Genomic DNA, 23,077 nt, shown 5'->3' with positions numbered 1-23,077 from the left:
TATTTTACCAGAAAAAAAAAAATCTGGTAATAGATATGTTGCTATCCTAGAATACGCTTGACAGTCTGCAGGCCATGAAAACTTGCATAAGAAGGCAGCAGATTATGAAAAATTAATCATCATTGAATTTAGTATTACTAAACTCATAGCATTTGTCCAAATTTGTAAACACTACAAATCTGAGAATCAAATTTAACTGATTCTAATGTGAAAGATGGAAAAGCAGTCCCAAAATTTGCTTACCTCAGAGACTCAAAATGATAGTAAAACAACATACTCAACTTTAATTCCTGTCTCATTGTTAATGGGAAGTTAGTTATGGTTCTTCTTAAATGTTGTACAGAAAATAAGTATTACTAGTTTCTTCACTGAACAACACAAAAAACCGAATAGCCACTTAAGAATATTTATTTATTTTATTTTTTTTTGAGACAAGAGTCTCACTCTGTTGCCTAGGCTGGAGTACAGTGGCGCAATCTCGGCTCACCACAACCTCCGCCTCCTGGGTTCAAGCGATTCTCCTGCCTCAGCCTCCCAAGTAGCTGGGATTACAGGTGCCCACCACCATGCCTGGCTAATTTTTGTGTTTTTAGTAGAGGCGAGGTTTCACCATGTTGGCCAGGCTGGTCTCCAACTCCTGACCTCAGGTGATCCACCCGTCTTGGCCTCCCAAAGTGCTGGGATTACAGGCGTGAGCCACCGTGCCCAGCCAAGAATATTTATTAAAGGAAGCTTTGACCCCTCCATCACATTTTTTTCATATTTCCCTTTCTGTAATCTCGCACTTTGGGAGGCTAAGGCAGGTAGATAAAGAGGTCAGGAGTTTGAGACCAGCCTGACCAACATGGCGAAACCCCGTCTCTACTAAAACTACAAAAATTAGCCGGGTGTGATGGTGCATGACTGTAATCCCAGCTACTTAAGAGGCTGAGGCGGGAGAATCGCTTGAACTCGGGAGGCAGAGGTTGCAGTGAGCCAAGAGAGCGTCACTGTATTCCAGTCTGGAAAACCCCCCCCAAAAAAACAGTATTAATGAATGAAAATTATAACTAGAATGAATAAGTACTCTACCAATTCAGATTTATAATTGAGTTGTATGAAAGCTACCTTTTTCATTGTGAAGGTGCATATTAATGTGAATAAAATATTCCTATTTGAGAACTTCAAATATGCATACACAAAGATGTTCCAGCTATTTTTATCTTTTTAAGTATGCATTCTACATGAGAACATTTGGGTTGGTAGTAAAATAAGTAGTAATATCAAAATATAGTTTATTATGTTTCGATTTCATTCTTTTGGAATACATAATTTTGAGTGATCATGTCCCCATCTATAGTTATTCAGGCACAAATTTTGGAGGTACAAAGAAGAAATAATATTCTTAAGGTAGTTTTTCCTTTTGTCAGGGTTCTTCTAGAGTACTAGTCTCAGATTATTTCCTAAAGCAGTTTTTCTAAGGTGATAAACTGAACACATTACTTGCTATGTATTAAATTACTTGTACCCCTAAATAATCAAATTCTAAGCTCTAACAACTTAATTCTAAAATCATTGTCTGGTATATTTGTGTTTTCAATTACTTTGTGTCTTTCACAGCTGCCAAACCCAGAAAGGTATGTTAATGGCTATAGTTTTCTTGTATTTTTCCCTCTTGGACTACTCCCAAAGGAGGAAGAAGGATGCTCATTATATACTGCCTCATTTCTTTTTAAATTACCACTATAGTGCTGTAGGGTTATACCACTGCTTCTCACACTTATGTGCACATTAGTCATCTTGGGATATAGCTAAAATAGATTTATTCCGTAGGTTTGAGGAGAGGCCTGAGAGTCTGAATTTTTAATAAGCTGCCAGGTGGTGGTGATAATGATTTGTGGACCACCCTGTGAGTAGTAACTCGGCCTTAAGAGAACATTAACCAAAACCTTAAGCTGAGCAAACTACTGAGCAGCAAGTATTGATAACATTTCAAGGTTTTTGTTTTGTTTTGTTTTGTTTTGAGATGGAGCCTCACTCTGTCGCTCAGGCTGGAGTGCAGTGGTGCAATCTTAGTTCACTGCAACCTCCACCTCCTGGGTTCAAGCGATTCTCCTGCCTCAACCTCCCAAGTAGCTGGGACTACAGGCATGTGCCACCACACCCAGCTAGTCTTTTATATTTTCAGTAGAGATGGGGTTTCACCGTGTTAGCCAGGATGGTCTCGATCTCCTGACCTTATGATCCGCCCACCTTGGCCTCTCAAAGTGCTAGGTTTACAGGCATGAGACAACACACCCGGTCCATTTCAAGTTCTTAAAAAAACGTTCAGGCCGGGCGCGGTGGCTCAAGCCTGTAATCCCAGCACTTTGGGAGGCCGAGACGGGCGGATCACGAGGTCAGGAGATCGAGACCATCCTGGCTAACACGGTGAAACCCCGTCTCTACTAAAAATACAAAAAACTAGCCGGGCGAGGTGGCGGGCGCCTGTGGTCCCAGCTACTCGGGAGGCTGAGGCAGGAGAATGGCGTGAACCCGGGAGGCGGAGCTTGCAGTGAGCTGAGATCCGGCCACTGCACTCCAGACCGGGCGACAGAGCAAGACTCCGTCTCAAAAAAAAAAAAAAAAAAAAAAAAAAAAAAAAAAAAGTTCAACATATTTCTTTAAAAATTATGCAGAACAGCCCTCTTGTATAAACGAGTGGAGAAAAAAGAACTTAAAATTGCACTTTTATTTTAAAACAGTGAAGTGTGGCTATTACATATTTCACTTTTACAATTAATACATGTTAGGATCTTACAAGTATTAAATTGATGATTTTATTATATATAATACACAAACGGTCCAAAACAATATCTAAAATGTTACAATATTTATAAAATTCATAAAAATAATTTTCAGTATAAAAATGGCATACTAATTTGAGTTTGAGGTAAATGAAGAGACAGATTTAGGCCATCTAAGGAGGAAGATAAAGGAGAATATCATCTCTCTATTTTGGGAAAAGACAAAGAATGCTAAAGAGCTTGACCTGTTACTGCATTAATGACTTCAGACATTATGCAGATACATATACTATATAGTAATAAATAATACACAATGTAGACAGAGCAGAAAGCAGAGGGACTGGACCAGTCTGCTCAAGGAAAGGGTAAAGAATTTTTTAAAATGCAGCAATAGGGATTCTTGTGACTAATGTGTTTCACTGAAGACAATTTGAATCTTTCATAAACATTATCCTTTTAATCCTTGAAACTTTCCTTTGAGGTAGAGAATTGGGCCAGACTACTGCTGAAAAGCAAGAGGAATGGCGAGGCTAAAGTAGCTCTTGAGAGCTGAAAAGAAACATGGAATTCTTTTTATTTATTTATTTATTTATTTATTTTTTTTTTGAGACAGTCTCACCCTGCTGGCCAGGATGGAAATGTATTGGTGCAATCTCGGCTCATAGCAACCTCCACTTCCTGGGTTCAAGTGATTCTCATGCCTCAGCCTCCCGAGCAGCTAGAATTACAGGCATGCACCACCCTGTCTGGCTAATTTTTTTTGTATTTTTAGTGGAGACTGGGTTTTACCATATTGGCCAGGCTGGTCTCAAACTCCTGGCCTCAAGTGCTGCTCCTGCCTCCTCCTGCTCCTGCTCAGCCTCCCAAAGTGCTGGGATTACAGGTATGAGCCACCATGCCTGGCCAAGATTCATGGAATTCTTGAACTCCTTGTCTTAACTGCTGTGCCAGCTTTTGTTGAACAAAGACCAATCCACTTTTCATGATTTGCTCCTCATGTCATCTTACAATTCTAATGTGTCTACATCCTTGGATACCAGATGATAGGAAAATTCTTTTAAACAATTAAAGCAGACACAATCACAATTCCAACTTAATGCATTCCAATACAACTTCATACAAATAGCAGTTAAATCACACATGGTAAGAGTAAAATTTCTTAAAACATTTTTTTAAAGTTTCAAATTAAAATGTTCCGAATGTTTAATTATTTTGTCTTAAGGTACATTTGCAAAGAATTCTAACTGCTGCTATTACCTTTGTCCTTGCTGAAGGAAAACATTAGGAGAATGAGCTGTTTTTAAGCTAAACGTGTCTCCACTTGATGAATGGTGTGAAGGAGCTTTTCCACCCAAGAGTGATGTTTCTGCTTCTTTTATTTCCATTGCCCTTTTGTATAATTCAGCAGCTTTTTCAAAATCTCCTCCTTCATAGCTTTGAGAGAGCGAGAGAGAGAGAGAAAAAAAAAAACAACTCTTAAAATGAGAATATAACCTCTTACTAATTCAAAATGACCTTATGGGATACAGAAAAAGAAGCTATAAATATTTGCCCATTTCCCCCCTTTTCCCAGTGTATTCACTCAAGCAGACGAGTAAAACAACACCTAAACTCTTCTCCTTTTTACCAATATCAGTATTTTTGTGTCTCATATGGATGTCATTAAAACCATGTTGTAATAGAGGCAGTGAAATTGCTAAGGAAAGTTAGGTATTCTCTGCATCCTGAGAAAAATACAAATGAACAAGGAAAAGTCAACATATACTTAATGGCAAATTCACTCTGAGGACAGCAAATTACCCTATTACTCCCAGAGCCAGTTGCAGTGTAAACCATCCTTCACTATTTACCATGATGCATATATACACTCCTCTGCAAAACAGATCATGCAGCCTTCGTTTCATTTCTGGATACTACTTTAGTACCTCTTGAAGTCGATCAGCAAAAAACAACGCCTCCCCACTCTAAGAAAACATTCAGTAATACATATTTTGTGCTCTTCTTAGACAAATTAAAGCTACTTCAAATAACAGAGGCTTTATAAAGAAAGTGAGAAAAATTCTTACCTAAGCACAGCTAAATTTTTCAGTGTTTCTCCAACTCGAGGATGCATCCGACCCAGGCTATCTTCGTAAATCTTTAATGCTCTTTCATATAATGGCAAAGCTTCAACATGTTTTTTCTTATTAAAAAAATAATAATGCTCACTTAGGCACACTGGGTTTCTGAAATTAATGTATTCTAGACTAAGCTAACTGACTTTGATTAGTACTTTAAAATGTTAATATCCTTCTAAAAGATGGGAATAAATAGATTAATTTATGAATAATCATCGAAGAAGCAGTATAATAGAAAGTCAGATACTTAAGATTTAGACCTAGCTTGGTAACCCTCTGACCATAGTCCAATACTGTATGCAAAAACCTGTTCCTTTATTGCCTAATGGGTCCCCCACCTGATTCTTGCCCATCATAATCAAATGCCACAGGCTTAAATACAATAATATTATATGGAGGGGTATAGGGTATCTCCACAACTTTAGAAACTAAGCCTATGCTCTGAACTAAACAATATTTTACACTAAGAGGAAGGGACTTCATATAAGTCTAACTTCAGTAGTTTCTCAAGTACTAAAGGAAGTAGTAGAAATATCTTTAAATTGTCTTTCATTCTGTTTACTGTTCCCTATCTAATTCATGTTTATCTATATTTTATACCATAAAATCATTCACTGATAAAACGTTAAAATATAGGAACTTACCATTTGGCTATAAAGAACAGCTAAGTTCACCAAAGCAGTAGCTACACTAGGGTGCTTTGGGCCAAAAGATTTCTGTCGAATTTCAACAGCCAATTCATACAAAGGTACAGCTTTGTCAGGTTTCTCCTAAAAATCAAAAGTTAAAGCTAACAAAAATATAAGGCAATAAATACTATCTTATCAGAGCTTTCTTCATACGTAAAATTTCATATTAAAGGGTAATTTTGAGGGAAAAAAACCTCAGAAGCATTTCCTCTCAGCTGAATGATTAAGCTAATAGATAACTGAAAATCTAAAGCTACACTGTATACAAAAGCATTTCCTTTGATAATTCAGAACACCCTTTAGGATCATCCACTATTACTGTTTCTAGTGTAGTAAAAACATATCAGCTAAAGTAGATTTACCATATTGCACATAATTTGGAGATTGCATCAAAATAAAAAGCTCATTTCTTGCCAAATCCTTTCCAGATTTTTCTAACTACTTCATTTCACCTGAAAGTTGGGCAGAAATAGCAGCAATGTACCCTTGTTATTAAAACAACTTCAGTGTCAGGATGACCAGTAATGGTTCCACAAAGTCTAAAGATAGTCTACAAAGCTCTGTAACTATGCTAAATGAAAGCAGACTTCCCTGGATTTTTTCTTTTTTTTTTTTGAGAACAGCTAAAAAATTCCAAATATCACTCAGTATAGAACACTATGGCAAACAATGGTTATGTTTAATTACAGGCAAAGCCAAGAAAGAATGAAATAAAAATGTTCACTTAATCAACTACAAAGATGTCTCCTGATTTCTTATGTTTACGTTGCTTTACACAGCAAACTTAATATTGGTGGAATTTTAGAACTTCTGAAATGTAAAATAAGTTTGATTTAGAATGCTAATAAATGCATTTGTACTTGGAATGTATTTAACAAAACAAAACCAGCATATTAATTTACTAGTGTATTATTTCAGAATCAATATTCAATGTTAACCAGTTCAGTATGAAATAATTATTTTTACATGTTCTGCTCAGTTACTTGTTAAAAGTTAAATCATGATTTTTAAAGCTCATGTAAACTAACCTATCCATGATAAAGATGAATTATTTTGCTGATAGCAGTTATGGCTTAACTGATGTGTTGTAAAACATGTAAGAATGCCAAGGATTACTTACCATTTTCTTATACAAGATGGCAAGATGCTTCACTGTATATGCCAAAGAAGGGTGATCAGGAGCTAATGCACGTCTCCGAATATCTAAAGCTCTTTCATAAAGTTCTTCTGCTTTATCATACTGTTTCTTTTCATTGCACAGAGCTGCCAGATTATTCAAAGACTGAGCACAGTCAGGGTGATCTGGTCCTAGAACTCGCTCCCTCATTTCTAAGGAACGCTTCAGAAACTGGTCAGCTGTTCTGTGAACACAATCCCAAAATGGCTTAAACTATCTGTTCTCTAGAGTTTGGAATCCTGACCCCTAAACTGAGTGGAGAACTGAATCATCTTTATTCTTAGATTCAAGTTAAAATAAGAGATTCAGCTCAAAATCTTACTTTCCCCCTCTTCCCCACCCCTATCTCTTCCTGCCCTTTTCATGGCAGTTTGAGGGCCTAAAATGTGTGGATGATTGCCTCAATTCTCCACTTCTGAAAGAAAAACTGACATTTTCCAAAACAAACTTTTTATACTTTAAAAATTATTAGACCTAGGTCAAATAAAAGATTTTGGTATTCACTCTTCCTCCCTTTGGAGTTAGTACTAAATAATTTTTATTTATTTTAGTGTGTGTGTGTGTGTGTGTGTGTGTGTGTGTAACCTTGAACTCCTAGGCTCAAGTGATCCTCTCACCTTAGCCTCTCAAGTAGCTGGGTCTACAGGTGTGTACCACAATGTCTGGCTAATTTATTAATTTTATTTTAGAGACAGGGTCTCACTATGTTGCCCAGGCTGGTCTCGAATTCCTGGCCTCAAGTGATCCTAATGTCTCAGCCTCCTAAAGCTCTGGGATTACAGGCATGAGCTATCCATGCCCAGCCAGTACTAAATAATTTTTAACAAAAGAATAAATCATTATTTTTTACGTAAGTTTCTGTAAGTGGGCTAAAGATTTATTATACTTTTCTGACATCCAAAGTTTCAAATTTGTTACATTTTTCTGATATCTGACATCCAAAAATACTTATTTTTTATAACATATAAATATGTCATTTTGAACCCTTTTGCCCAAATAAACTGACAAAACTAGAAACCATCTGCATGATTTACCATTAGTCCCAAGCTGCTGCTTCTGTGAGGTCTCATGCACAATATCTACACAAACTCACTTTTCATAAATATATAAAATACACCAGGGAAGCTACAGAATAACTTTTCAGTTAAGAAACAAAGTGGGGCAGGTGTGGTGGCTCACAACTGTAATCCCAGCACTTTGGGAGGCCAAGGCGGGCAGATCACAAGGTCAGGAGATCGAGACCATCCTGGCTAATACAGTGAAACCCCGTCTCTACTCAAAATGCAAAAAATTAGCCGGGGTGGTGGCATGCGCCTGTAGTCCCAGCTACTCGGGAGGCTGAGGCAGGAGAATAGCTTGAATGGGAGGTGGAGGTTGCAGTGAGCCGAGATCGCACCACTGTACTCCAGCCTGGGCAACAGAGCGAGACTCCGTCTCAAAAAAGAAAAAAAAAAAAAAAAGAATGTGAAAAGAAACACAGTAGAGAAAATACCATGGTCTTCAGGTATGTGTATGCTCATTATATGACATCATACACGAAATTTGGCATTATCAATTTTTTTCTAGCTTTAGACTTGATAAAAATGTAAAACAACATTGTATCAAAGAGAAAATGGTTAATTATTTTCATTATTAACCCCATGGTACTCACTCCAGGTTATTTTGAAGATAGTAGAGAACACCCAGTTCATTGAGGGTCCGAGCATTATCAGGTGTGTCCTTACCTAATGTAAGCTCTTCTAACTGTAGAGCCCGTCTACGTAAAAGGGCAAATCCATACTGCAGTGAACATGAAAAGTGAAAAGCAATTACTAAGTAGGTGCAATCCTTGATTCTGAAACAATATATGAGGGTCCTAAAAAATCTTCCTTTTTTCCCATTTAATCTACATAACTTAAGTATCACAGTAAATTAACCTGATGATTACAAATACAAATATTTCCACATGGCAACACATTCTAAAATTCATTAAAAACTATTTCATGAAAATGATTGTATTTTAGAAAGTAAACTATATCTCAAAGTGCTTCAAGAAACAATAGAATATAATTAATTTGCAGATATTTATCAACCCCATAGGTAAACACATAAATATCAGGTCCATAAAAATGCACACAGCATTTTAAATTAAAGAAATATGCTACATTTAGACTTTATCAGCAACTTAAAAAAATAAAAATAACTTTTATTGTGTATTTGAGGGAAAGGCTTTCTTCACATTTGAACATAACACAAAATGTTAACTACATTTATTTTATTCCTTTTTCCAATCCTTTAAAGAACTGAGGTAGCTTTAAATTCCATCTTTCAAAGTCTAACCTTCAAATGAATTTAGAGTTCCACTTTTTAAAGTCTAAATTGTACTTCTCAGTAATATATTTTAACACATAAATAAGAAAATGTTAAGTAGTTCTCTTCTAAAAAACTAGAAGATTTTAAAATCTAAAGCTCTTAAACATGTGGGGTGTATGCATTTATGATGCTCTTTTCCTCTTACATGCAAAACACAACACAAAAGAAATCTCTCCTTACCACGTTGCCTTTTTTCTTTATAGCTTTCTGACGAATTTTAAAGGATTTTTTCCTAAAATGTTCAGCTTGTTCATATCTTAAAAAAAATTACAGTAAGTCAAACAAAAGAAACATATTCAAAGTATACTTCAGTGAAATGAAAGCACTCTTTTCATAGTGTAAAGTCTTTATGGACTATTAAATACATCATTTTACTAGAAATGATAGTCATATGACATTACAAATCTCTAAAAAACCCTTCATAAAACAAAATATGACAAAACATTAAGATATTTTAGTCTATCATGGATGTTTTTCTAATAAAAAGTTCTGTTCAATTAAAAAAATTTTGACAAAACAAAGTAAGTCTAGTCCTCTAAGTAGCTGACATTTAATAATCTTTAACTAACTCATCCTGAGTCTCTGAAGGGCAACCTAACTAAATGAAAATCCAAAATTTTAGTTTTCTATAGTGCACTATTAATTTTTAACAACTTTTTCTGCATAGACTAATTTCTGGTCAATTTTAAATGTGAAATTCACACAAAATTTGTATGAATCAACGCTTCTAGAAGTTAAAAAATGAAAACCAGTACATAAAATTACTTTCACGCTATGTGTATAAGTTGTATATGAAACGTAAACAAATTTTATGTTTAGACTTGGGGGATGTCCCATCCCCAAGATAATCTCATTATATATATGCAAATATTCTGAAATCTGAACAAATCCAAAATCCTAAACACTTCTGGTTCCACATTTGGATAAAGGATACTAAACCTGTATTAGTAAAGCACTCAGAGTTAGTCAGCGAATGAGCCAGGATTCCAGGATTCAAACCCAAGACTACATGACTCGAAAGTCCATGTTCTATCCTTCATGCATCATCAAACAGAGATGAATCTTACAGTTCTAATTTTCTCTGTTTACCACATGAAGACTAGGCACAGGGTACGGAAAAGTACACAGTGATAAAATAAAGCCTACCCCATAAGTACATTAAAACTATAATTCCCCTTCATAAAATCAGACATTACTGATCTAAAAAATCTTACTTATTTTGTTTCTGGTACAAAGTTGCAAGTGCCTCCAGTTCACGAGCAGTATATGGATGGTCCACACCATAAGCGTTTTCTGAGATTTCTAATGCCTGTTTATACAGTTGTTCTGCATTGCCAAACTTCTTCCACTGCACATATACACTTGCTAGTTGGTGGAGGGACTGGGCTACCCTTGGGTGATCGGGATCTAAAGCTGTTTCTCGAATCTCTAAAGACCTCTGCAAAGGTACTACAGCCTGGGGGGAAAAAGGGTGAAAGGCCAATTAAAGTGAGTGAAATGCTACAAGATCTGTCATCTGATTAAATATTAAAGATTATAGCACAACAAATGAAAACTACATTAACATCTTGGAAAAATAGAAGAGTGAACACAAAAATCCCACCTGTCTCTGGTTTGCCACTGATGTGCTGAGCTTACCTGACTGAGAAGGCCTAGATCCTTGAGAAATCGCCCCAAGGTTTCATAAAGATCAGCTAAGCAACTCATGTTCTCCTCGCCTTCGCAGTTTTTCTCATACTGCTTCAATGAATCGAAGTATTCTGTTGCCATTGCACTTTTGTCTTTGCCAACAAACTGCCAATAACTCAGCAACTCAGCAAAGTGTCCCCTGTTTCAACAAATAACAGTACTTTAATGAAAAACACACTTTAAAATCCACTACAGAATGAAAATTCCAGAATTAATATCAAGTTTTTGACGATTTATTAGTAGGTGAGTATTGTGTAGTGAGGTGAGACTCAGACCACTCACTATCTGAGTTCCACCACTATCCTAGCTATGTGATCTTGAGCAGGTTGTCTGACCTCTTAGACCTGTCACCTTCATCTGCAGAAATGGAGACACTACCTGCCTCGGCTGGTACTGTAGGGGGATTATGGCACACAGTAAGTAATCCACAGTGTTGGCTGTTATCCTTAATACCATCATGGCTACTTACCAATGGGAACCTATTTGAATCCTTTTTATATATTTTACAATATGGAGCCAACTGCTGAGTTCACTCCCAAAATTATTTTAAGTATGGAAATTCAAAGAGAAGAAACTAATGAAAAATAAACTGTCACAGAGTATCTACTTTGCATTTTCATCAAGAAATTGAATGACAAAAGTAAGCTTATTCATCTGTAGGTGATTTTAAGTAGTATGGGAGAGCTGGTAAACTAAAATAATCTGATTTCAAAGGAATCATGAAAAATTGGAATGGAGATCAGAAATAATTTAAGAGATGTAACAAATTTGAAAGAGTTTATACAGGAGCAAAATAAATTATGTACATATTGTATAAGAAATGTCTAAATTTCTAAGTAAGGCAGAAGAAAACCCTCATGAAGTTTAGTAGGTTAGACAGTTAGCTCACAAAAAGGTAGTTCTGCCACTGACAAACCAGAACACAACAAAAGAGACAAACAGAATACATTTTGAATTAGGGTAATTATTTATTTAAATTCAACACCAGACAAAATAAACAAACAAACAAAAACAAATAAATTCAACACCAGACAGATTCTATTGTAGCCCAGAGTCTACTCTGAAGCCAATGCTTTCAGATATCTGAAGGCCCAAAGAAGCAGACATCATGAACCACCTCTCTGGGTGGTTTACATTTAGACCTGCTTAAATGTAAGCATAAGATAAAAAGTTGAACAGAAATCATTCCAGCTCTGATTTCATAAAGCAGCAGTACTCCATGTTTTCCTCCTGGGAAAAGTAGATCTAATAGAGATTTGTAAATTGTCTCAAGATTTCTCCTACATTGTTTGTACTTCAGATACCTGGACTAATGTTTAAATTAAAAATACCATTTTTCTTTGTTAAACTGAACATCTTTAAATCTCTCTTTCTGGGGAAGGATGTTCTATAATGTTTCTTACCTTTTATAAAGGTTTTGAGACACAAAGAGATTGAGAAGGCAATCATGCAGTTTCTGTTTACTTCCCTGCTGCTGAAAAAGCCACGGGAGTTCATCTGCACTTCTCCAAGTCACTCTGTCCTGACTATCGTGAGAGAGGAGACAATATTCAATATCTTCCTACAATGAGACTGCCTCAAAAAGGCTTCAAACTAATGTTGAAGGAAGAAAAATATATTTAACATGTCTCTGATTCTTTAAGTATAATTTAATACTAAAAAAGTTAGGTCAAAATCAGAGACTTTACCAATCTAAGAAAATAAATTCAGTGACATGCAGAACCATCAACCAAACTCTAAAAGTATTTTCCTAAAATTGAACTATTTTTAAAAAACCCTCAATGGACCCATATACACACATACAGATACATGGACACAAACTATTGGAATAAAATAAAAATAATAAAATGATCCTACACTGACTTTCCTTGTTTAAACTTTTAGCATAATATTAAAAGACAAAATCATCTTTTGCACTTTTGACATTAACAGAATAGGGAGAAGATTTAATCTTTTTTGTAATAATTAAATTTTTATACTTTAAGTTGTAAGCTAAGAAACAGAAATCAGGACACAAAGGTAGAGGGTGTTGCAGAAGTCACAGAAGAACAATAGGAACATTCACAATACCTTAGCTGCAAGGTGAAATAGTTGATCAGCTTTTGCCTGTATGAAGAAGTAATGGTGGGGTCTTTCAGGTACTCCAGTCTCACTGTTTCCCAAGCCTAGGGAAAAAAAGAAGAAATACTCAGTTCTGTTTCATGTAAGTCACTGTACATCTAACAATAGATTTGCAAAAAAAGAATTCATAATTATTCCTATTTTATAGCTGTATACTAGAAATGTCACTTAAATGTTTTTAAATTTAGGACATATTTATTTGATAAACTGTTACTAGAATAAAAATTCCTGTACTAATATTTATAAGCTCAAAACACAATTTAATTCAAACTTGAGTTAACACATTAAAAATCTCAGAAGTGTGGAATGAAAAGTTACTAAAAAGAATAAATTATATTCAAACAATACACAATAAAGGAAAAAGGCTGTGAAATTGTAAACATTTCACATCTACAAATACGATACAGCATACTCAAATGTAAGACTTAATTTGCAATTGTGTATATATGTAAATCAACCATGGCATTGCAGATGATAGGAATCATTTTATCCAAAACATCCTAAAGATTTACTTCTATGTGCTAAACATCTTTCTAGTTCCTCACAAGGACCAAGAACCACCTCAATTAATTCGCTTCACAACCCCTTTTGTAAACTGCTAAAGTCTGCCCAGGGCTTAGAACTTGCCCAAGTTTAGATAGGTATTAATCCAGGAAAAGGAGGCTGACTGGCTTACAGAGTACAAACTCTTAATACATATACAGTCATATGCACATAACAATGTTTTGGTCAACAACAAACTGCATATATGATGATGATGCTATAAAATTATAATCAAGCTGCCCTATACAGGCATACCGTTTTAAAACTTTTATACCACATTTTTACTGTAACTTTTCTGTATTTAGATACACAAACACTTCCAGTCACACACAGTATTCAGTACAGTAATATGCTGTGCAGGTTTATAGCCTGGGAGCAATAGGCCATACCATATCGTCTCCAAGTGTGGTAGGCTGTACCATCTAGATTTGTGTAAGTACGCTCTATGATGTTCACACAATGATAAAATCACCTAATGATGAGTTTCTCAGAACATATCCCCATTGTTAAGCAATGCACAGCTGTATAATAATACCAGCAATTCAATGAAACATAATTGAAAAAAACTTCCTTCTCTTCAAGAAATAAACTACCTTTAAGAAACTATTTTTGGGCCGGGCGCGGTGGCTCAAGCCTGTAATCCCAGCACTTTGGGAGGCCGAGACGGGTGGATCACGAGGTCAGGAGATCGAGACCATCCTGGCTAACACTGTGAAACCCCGTCTCTACTAAAAAATACAAAAAACTAGCCGGGCGAGGTGGCGGGCGCCTGTAGTCCCAGCTACTTGGGAGGCTGAGGCAGGAGAATGGCGTGAACCCGGGAGGCGGAGCTTGCAGTGAGCTGAGATCCGGCCACTGCACTCCAGCCCCGGCGACAGAGCAAGACTCCGTCTCAAAAAAAAAAAAAAAAAAAAGAAACTATTTTTGATCTTTTGTATCTGACTTGTTTTTTAATTTTAAAAATTGTATTGTGGTAAGACCACTTAACATGAGACCTACCCTCTTAATAAATTTTTAAGTGTACTACAGTATTGTTAACTTTAGGGACAATGTTGTATAGCAGATCTTTAGAATTTATTCCTTTGGCAGAAACAATCTTGCCACTGCACTCCAGCCTGGGTGACAGAGGAGACCCTGTTTCTTAAATAAATAAAGAAATGAAAAGATGCCTAAAATCACATTACCTGCAGATGCTGAAACCTGAGCAAGCCACAACCATAAGTCAACAAACACATTTTGTATAAACTGTGAATAAGGGAGGTCAAGAAAGTCCAGGACATCTCAGGATAGAGTTCCATCAGTTCTGATTCACTCACACCATTGTGACTAACATTGACAAGGCAGAGAATCTAGGTAGCAAAACAAATTAACAGTAATCATAAAGCACCTCTATAAGTAACTAACAGCCATTAAAATTTCCATAATTCTTTTAAGGCTATTTTTTTTTTACCAAAACTTATAATCCAAATGATTTAATAAATCAAAAAATAGATTTTTTTAAAACACACTGTCCAAAAGACATTAATCAAGATTAAGATAGTGTATCTATAAAATCTAGCACACCAAAGATAATACTCTTATAGAAAAAAGTATAGTGAAAATTAAAACTGCATAAATGCATTATTATAATTAATGGCAGAATTCCAATTCCAGGAAGACAGTGGAAGAAAATAGCCCTCCTATTATAAACATGTATGGATATCAGACACATTTCTAAAAGCACAGTTGATCCTGGAAAAAAGATAGGAAAATTCTCCAACTGTCAAAAATGAATAGGAAATTGAAATCAGAGTTTTGACAGCTGAAACTGCTGGCTATGGGGGCAGTGGAGCTAGAGGACAGGCAGCAGCCCCCAGGAACTTAAGGGTTTAGGTTTCTCACACCCACAGTGGGATGGAAGGTGAGCCCTTAAGCCGTGTGAGGCAAAGAGGTGGAACTAGATTTCTTGTCAACAACAGAACCGTTGAAGGGCTTTGAAGGACCGTCACGCTCAGTGAAGGGGTGCATGGGAAAAACATTAGCCCACAGTCATGGAGAGAATACAAGGAAGCTTGCAGGGCTGGAGTGGGCTGAGAAGTCCAAACCCCGGGAACCACCAAGCTGAAAAGTTAACATAAAAATAGATCCAGGTTCAAACTATGAGGTTGCTAGATATACATTTTCAAAAACCAAAACTGAATACATCAACAAAAACTAAAATGTTATTTTAATTACATAGCACTTAATTCTAAAAATATATATGGAAAATTAGACAAAGCAATTGTGAAGAATAATAATAAAAGGAGATTTACCCAAGTAACTACGAAAGCTTACTTTAAAGTTCTAATAACTAAGCAGTGTGGCACTGGCAAAGAATAGGCAAAATCAGAACAGAAGAGCCTAGAAATAGACCCACATTTTTATTTGTGAGCTTGATATTGTCAGTTGGCATTGCAAATGAGCAGAAGACATGTATTATTTAGTAAAAAGAACAATTAATTATCCACATGACAGAGGATTAAAAAGTAGATCCCTTCCTCACACAATAAACAAAAAGATACCAACAAGAGTTAAGGACTTCACACATGAAGAACAAAACTGTAAAACTTTTTGAAGGAAATTATGTGTGTGTGTGTGTGTGTGTGTGTGTGTGTGTGTGTGTGTGTGTGTATGTATAAACACAAGCATATATATATGAAACAAAGCTCTGTATAATGGATGAAACCATAATGAATGATACTATACAGTTAAAAGACAAGAAACAAACAGGAAAAAGACATTTATTTGCAAATTTTTTTTTTTTTTTTTTTTTTTTTGAGACGGAGTCTAGCTCTGTCGCCCAGGCTGGAGTGCAGTGGCGCGATCTCGGCTCACTGCAAGCTCCGCCTCCTGGGTTTACGCCATTCTCCTGCCTCAGCCTCCCGAGTAGCTGGGACTACAGGCGCCCGCCACCTCACCCTGCTAGTTTTTTGTATTTTTTAGTAGAGACGGGGTTTCACCGTGTAGACCAGGATGGTCTCGATCTCCTGACCTCGTGATCCACCCGTCTCGGCCTCCCAAAGTGCTGGGATTACAGGCTTGAGCCACCGCGCCCGGCCTATTTGCAAATTTTTTAATAAAGGATTTGTTTTCAGTACGCAGAACATTTAAGACACCTACAGATCAATAAGGAAAAGACAAACAACCCAATTAAAAAATGGTAAAGACTTGAACCAGCAATTCAGAAAAAAAGGAAACAAGGATAGCCAGTAAGATGAAAAGATGATAAATCTCAATGATAATCAGGAAAACACAAATTTCCATAAGCACACTCTGGCTATCAGCATTCCTGCATACGCCTGAAACATATTTAAGCACAAATTTTAAAAGAATTGTTACTGACTTCCATTCACACACACATAAAGCAAACTAACATTCCTTTTTATAAGTTTTACCTGATTCATTTTACATTTTACCTGCTTCATTAGCTCTTTATCCACATCATTTGCCATGGACTCCTGGATAGAGTGCAGAACGAGTCTATATAATGAAACAGTATCTTGACACTGGAAACACTGATGAAGGATTTTATCTAAATTGCCTGCTCTCCCAGCACTGTTGGAATTGAGAAGAGATTTAATTTCTTACAGATTGCCAACATCTATGAAAATTTTGAGATCGATTAAAAACAATGTGAACTCTTATTTTTTGTACTGCAACCAATAACAAATTCAATAAAACATGATACAGGAAAGTGGTAGTTTTATGCGGCTGCTAGAGTCATTGGGTTTATTTTACTATATATAATTTAATTCAGTGCAATAAACATGCTGAAATCTATTATTTGTCAAGCAATTACTAGGCATTAGGGAACATAAAAATGAGTCAGTTATGGTTCTTATTATCCAGAAGCATGCCACCTACATACAGGAAGCAGAGAAACGATGGTAAGTATTGTTAGTTAGCCATGCAAATTAAATTTGTGTGGAGCCAGAATTTTGAAAACACAAGGCTAAAGAAAATCATTAAATAGGGGGGGTTTGTTTGAAAAGATTACACAATATTTACCAGTTTTTAAAAATAATATAAAGGTGTACAAAGAGAAAAAACAAAGAGTCCATAGTGTCTTTAAAATAGGTACTTTCAAAAATAAAAACAATAAAAGATACTTTCAATGAACATTATTAAATGTATGAAAAATGACTCACACTCCTGAATCATACTCATTGTATCACTTATGTTCACAGAGGCCAGATGTGTTGCCACAACTAACAGTGGAAAAGGACGGTGGAAATATCACAGGCAGCCTGGGCACAGTGGCTCACAGGCTGTAATCCCAGCACTTTGGGAGGCTAAGCAGGTGGACTGCTTGAGCCCAGGAGTTCAAGACCAGCCTGGCAATCATAGCAAAACGCCGCCTCTACTAAAAATACAAAAATTAGCCAGGCATGGTGGTGTGCTCCTGTAGTCCCAGATATTCAAGAGGCTGAGGTGGGAGGATCGCTTGAGTCTGGGAGACAGAAGTTGCAATGAGCCGAGATCGAGCCTCTGCTCTCCAGCCTGGGCAACAGAGGGTGAGACACTGTCTCAAAAACAAAAACAAAGATGAAATATTGTGGGCAATGTAAAGTTTCAGAAGATTTTTTAATTTCAAATTTGGTGTTGAAGACAAGAACATGGAATAAAGAGACAAGAAGTACTAGATTCAATGTCTGGAAATATGTGTGCTAGAATTGCCATCTATTGCAATGAGTAACAAAAAATGTATTAATCTTTTTTTTTTTTTTTTACCGCAGATTGAGAAAAGACAAAGTAGAGTGATGCTATACTGAAGAAGAAATAAAAGTAGTAAAACATTCTAATGGTTGAGAATAGATAGAATAGGGTAAAGCTATACTGAGGAAATAAAAGTAGTGATACCCTAATGCTTATCTAAAGGCAGATTACTAATGGATATCTAAAATAAAACTATTTTATAATAAAAGTTTATCAGGACTTGAGAATAGAGACAATTAAAAATTCGTATCTATATCTACCTCCTGATATTCAAAGACACCTGAAATAATATTCTAACCCTCGGTTGTTTCCTTCACTCTCCCAAAGCTAGGGGCCACAAATGAGGGTGAGGATGGCTTTCTTTTGCAATCTCCAATAGGGAACAGATTAGTGTGAAGAAAATTAGACAAATCTATCAAGTTCTGACAATCATGGGCAGTAGGTACTCAATCTTCACCTGTAAGCCATGTTCTCACAAATGTTAGTATCACTATTCAAATAAAATCTGAGTGGCTCAAGAGACCAGTGTAGTGATTGGTTTGCAGTTTTGCAGGGTGAGAAAGGGTCTGCAGCAATCACAAAACATGCAGAAGATCATGTAAAATAACCAACACTTACCGCGCGATCATTTTGCCGAAAAGGGTGACATAAAGGGCATTGCAGGTTGTAGCAGAACGACAGTGTCGTTCCAGCTTCTTCTCCTGCACCAGTTTACCAAGAAAAACAAAACAGAAATACAAAAACCACCCTGGAATTAAGCGGTCTTTACTATCCAGCCATCAACAAATACCCCAACAGAAGTAACACCATTGCTGCCATCAGTGACATCACGCCTTGCATGGTGGATCCTCGGCTGTGGTCAGCCTTCCAACTGCAGACCACAGATGTGGCCAGTAGGAAAATGGTTTTTTGCTTTTAAAATACCTGCTTAAAACTATATAGTAAAGTAAACCTTAAGACCAACATCTTTTTATTGCTTCTTTTCTACCTGTCATTAGTTTAAGAGGCAATACATTTACCAAAGTCATTACTAAACTCTAGTTTTCCTTATAACAGATCCCCTACATTGAATTTTAAGTCTCATATAAGATGTTTCATAGGAAAGATAAGAAAGAGTAAAAGATTGCATCAAAATTAAAAATACACACCTGCTCTTTACTCAATTTAATGTCTACAGAGTGGCATTCTGCAATTATAACAGATTTTGCATCTTTTGGACTTAAGGGATCAAGATGAAGTGTAGGCCACAACCTTTTATTTAAAGAAAAGAAAAATGAAATTTTAATAATACAAGAACTGTAATTACCCACAACACAATTTAAAATCCACCACAGGAATTAACTTTTTATACTGCTTTTGTAAAATAAGCAAAACTAATGTCTATTAATCATATTAAGTAATTAATATATCTCACTCATTCTAACATGTGTATCATTACTTTCAGCAATGAATCACAACAAAGTTATAAAATAAACAGTATATACATTAGATAGTTATGTGGTAAACATTTCTAGTTCTATATTCCATACCATCAGTAAAACTAAGCATAGTTATGAGTATCTATCAGGAGTGGCACCAGACACAATTATTGTCCACAAGCACTTGTAATGCAATTGAAATTGAACTATTACAACATAACATTCTCGATGTGGTAGTGAAAATTGGATTTGTGGGGGAGTTAAGCTTACTCTTTTTATGTATAAAGTACACAGAGACACATGTATCTATTTATATATACAAGCTGATATACAATATGTGTGTGGCATTAAAATTTCTTGGGGGAGGCAATTTACAAATAAAATGTCTAAAAAGGTTCCTTATAGGAGCAAAAACAGGTTGAGAAACACTGTTCCATGTGATCCAATTGCTCTACTACTTTTTTTTTTTTTTTTTTTTTCTGAGGTGGAGTCTCGTACTATTGCCCTGGCTGGTGTGCAGTAGTGTGATCTCGGCTGATTGCAACCTCCACTTCCCAGGTTCAAGTGATTCTCCTGCCTCAGTCTCCCAAATAGCTAGGATTACAGGCGCCCACCACCATGCCCGGCTAATTTTTTGTATTTTTAGTAGAGATGGGGTTTCACTGTTGGCCAGGTTGGTCTTGAACTCCTGACCTTGTGATCCACCTGTCTCGGCCTCCCAAAGTGTTGTGATTACAGGCATGAGCCACTGCACCCAGCCATTTGTTTGTTTTTTGAGACAGAGTTTCACTCTTGTTGCCCAGGCTGGAATGCAGTGGTGTGATCTCAGCTCACTGCAACCTCCGCCTCCTGGGTTCAAGTGATTCTTCTGCCTTAGCCTCCCAAGTAGATGGGATTACGAGTGCCCACCACCACGCCTGTCTAATTTTTGTATTTTTACTAGAGACAGGTTTCACCACGTTGGCCAGGCTGGTCTCGAACTGCTGACCTCAGGTGATCCACTTGCCCTGACCTACCAAAGTGCTGGGATTACAGGTGTGAGCCACTGTGCCCAGCCACTCTACTACTTTTTAAAGGACCATTAAAGTGAGCTTGCATTTCAAAATAACAGGTGTCTATTATTCCCAGCCCAGCCTTTTCTCTATTTTCCTCATCTATAAATTTAACTGCCCACTAGACATTGTTATGTGGAGCTGCTCAAAGTAACCATGATTGAAAACTACATTCATCACCTTTTCCCCACAACCTGCCTGTCCTCCGTGCTTCCTATTTCAGTTCATGAAGCTACATTAATTAACTTCTTAAGTCAGAAACTCCAGAATCATCATCCTGGCTCTTTCTTTTTCCCTTGCATCCCAGATCTATCTAACCTCCCACCAAATCCTTTTTTTTTTTTGGAGACAGGGTCTCCCTCTGTCACCCAGGCTGAAGTGCAGTGGCACGATCTCTGCTTTACTGCAACCTCTGCCTGCCTCCCAGGTTCAAGTAATTCTCCTTTCTCAGCCTTCCAAGTAGCTGGGATTATAGGCATGCACCACCATGCCCAGCTCATTTTTGTATTTTTTGTAGAGACAGGGTTTCACTATGTTGGCCAGGCTGTTTTCAAACTGCTTGCTCCAAGTTATCTGCCTGCCTTGGCCTCCCAAAGTGCTAGGATTACAGGCTCACACCATCGCGCCCAGCCCCAAAACCTATAGATATTTTTTTCATAAATTCACCCACTTCTCCCCATCCTCGCTGCAAGTTACATAAAAAACATGAAAACCATAAATGCATATTTAAAACCTTTCCTTGTTTGTACTTAAAACATTTCATGTACTCTGAAAGAACTAAAGTTGGCATCGTACCTCCATGCTGGAGGGCATGTTTCTACATTCACAGAAACAATTACTCTTACATTCACTGGCAGTGGATCTATCAGCCATTTCATGTGTTTTTCAACTTGCTTAAAAATATAAAAACAAAATTCAATCTATTAATCAAAATATTTCAAAACAATCCAATAATAGCTGCCCAAATAAAATGAAATTCTCATTAAGTTTATCTTATTAAGGACAAAAATCTTATTTTGGGGTGATTTATTTTAGAATTTTAAAAGAACAAGTAGCAAACATTATTATCACTAATCGAACTCTGGACATGTCAGGAAATGTCAAGGCCCTAAAAATATGTCAAAACTAATAGTCTTTGCTAATTGTGTAAATTCAGTTGGTCTTTGTCAATAAAACATTAGTGTCTGTGGACATACAATATATTTTTTAAATCCATGTTTCCTCCCTAGAAATAAAGAAGAAATATGAAAAATAACATCATATTTTCTTCTCACAAACATATAATTTAAATGCCTGATCTAGCTATTACTGAATTTGCATCTCTTTCTGAGTGTATCAATAGGTAACAAATAGAAAATGGTACCTGAACTTGATCTATAGAATCAATAACAATGATGATGCTGCCTTGATGACGAGCAGACAGTTTTTCCAGCCAACGTGGAAATTCTTCCAGAAGCTTAGCAGGATCCAGTGTCAGAGCAGAGACTGACCAAGAGTGCTGCATCAACTACAAGATAAGAACATACACAAACTGAAGTAGTTACACATAGTTACTGAAGTAGTTACAGAGCTATTCTCACTTTTTTATAAACCCAAATCAAGTCACCAAGAGGATCTGATTGTATCAAATATTATTTTTAACCTAATACAAAACCAGAACAGGTGGCTAATACTGAAAATCAGTTTACCAGTAGGTACTTATTAGTCCCAACAATTTCTGAATCTAAATAAAATTCTGTAATTCCAAAAGATGGAATACATACCTTTAGAGTTAGTCGTTTAATAATCAAGGAGGACTCTGAGCTGGTCGACATGGGCCTTCCCACAAAATGGGAAAGAATCAGTGTGTTGGGGGAATTCTTCTGTTGTAATTGAATCCTAAAAGAAAAAGGCAGCACTTTTATAAAACGGATCAAGTTCCTTGACTGTCAATAAAAAAAGAATTCACAATGCAGTAAATATCAAATGTTGCCTAATTGAAGAATCAGATGGTCTGTTACTTTTAAATAAATATGGAAGTTTCTGTTTTTTTTTTTTTTTTTTTTTTTTGAGACGGAGTCTTGCTCTGCCGCCCAGGCTGGAGTGCAGTGGCCGGGTCTCAGCTCACTGCAAGCTCCGCCTCCTGGGTTTACGCCATTCTCCTGCCTCAGCCTCCAAGCAGCTGGGACTACAGGCGCCCGCCATGTCGCCCGGCTAGTTTTTTTTGTATTTTTTAGTAGAGACGGGGTTTCACCATGTTAGCCAGGATGGTCTCGATCTCCTGACCTCGTGATCCGCCCGTCTCGGCCTCCCAAAGTGCTGGGATTACAGGCTTGAGCCACCGCGCCCGGCCGGAAGTTTCTGTTTTTACTCCACTTTTAGATCCTTCTAAATAATCTTTTAAAAAATTGTAGATTCATTTTAATTACAAATAGATGTTA

The 23,077-nt window shown here is 36.6% G+C and overlaps 1 protein-coding gene across 8 annotated transcripts in view; it reads right to left on the bottom strand.

Annotated features, from left to right (window-relative positions):
- NPHP3 (nephrocystin 3) overlaps positions 1 to 23,077 on the bottom strand; it is a 50,000-nt gene that overhangs the window by 3,432 nt on the left and 23,491 nt on the right. Inside the window, exons 11-29 of one of the 8 annotated variants that reach the window (XR_004437333.1) lie at positions 22,421 to 22,535; positions 22,021 to 22,164; positions 21,453 to 21,550; positions 19,336 to 19,438; positions 18,806 to 18,888; positions 16,888 to 17,026; positions 14,638 to 14,802; positions 12,860 to 12,954; positions 12,193 to 12,315; positions 10,739 to 10,928; positions 10,315 to 10,556; positions 9,281 to 9,356; positions 8,400 to 8,527; positions 6,692 to 6,932; positions 5,527 to 5,652; positions 4,832 to 4,947; positions 4,023 to 4,199; positions 3,657 to 3,819; positions 965 to 1,383 (exon numbers count right to left, since the gene is read on the bottom strand). Coding sequence is in view for 5 of the 8 variants with exons in the window: in XM_033212659.1 (XP_033068550.1) it covers positions 3,765 to 3,819; positions 4,023 to 4,199; positions 4,832 to 4,947; positions 5,527 to 5,652; positions 6,692 to 6,932; positions 8,400 to 8,527; positions 9,281 to 9,356; positions 10,315 to 10,556; positions 10,739 to 10,928; positions 12,193 to 12,315; positions 12,860 to 12,954; positions 14,638 to 14,802; positions 16,888 to 17,026; positions 18,806 to 18,888; positions 19,336 to 19,438; positions 21,453 to 21,550; positions 22,021 to 22,164; positions 22,421 to 22,535 (2,416 nt within the window). In the remaining 3 variants the exon portion in view is untranslated. Of the gene's footprint in view, positions 1 to 963; positions 1,384 to 2,691; positions 4,200 to 4,831; positions 4,948 to 5,526; positions 5,653 to 6,691; positions 6,933 to 8,399; positions 8,528 to 9,280; positions 9,357 to 10,314; positions 10,557 to 10,738; positions 10,929 to 12,192; positions 12,316 to 12,859; positions 12,955 to 14,637; positions 14,803 to 16,887; positions 17,027 to 18,805; positions 18,889 to 19,335; positions 19,439 to 21,452; positions 21,551 to 22,020; positions 22,165 to 22,420; positions 22,536 to 23,077 lie in introns of those variants that run through there. The other 7 variants (XR_004437334.1, XM_033212659.1, XM_033212661.1 and 4 more) reach the window with 7 other exon arrangements.

Source organism: Trachypithecus francoisi, unplaced genomic scaffold, assembly GCF_009764315.1.
Source record: "Trachypithecus francoisi isolate TF-2019V2 unplaced genomic scaffold, Tfra_2.0 Lachesis_group0, whole genome shotgun sequence".
In the NCBI taxonomy this organism is placed as follows: Eukaryota; Metazoa; Chordata; class Mammalia; order Primates; family Cercopithecidae; genus Trachypithecus; species Trachypithecus francoisi.
The sequence above is the reverse complement of the archived record's forward strand: the minus strand, read 5'-3'. Positions and strand labels throughout refer to the sequence as shown.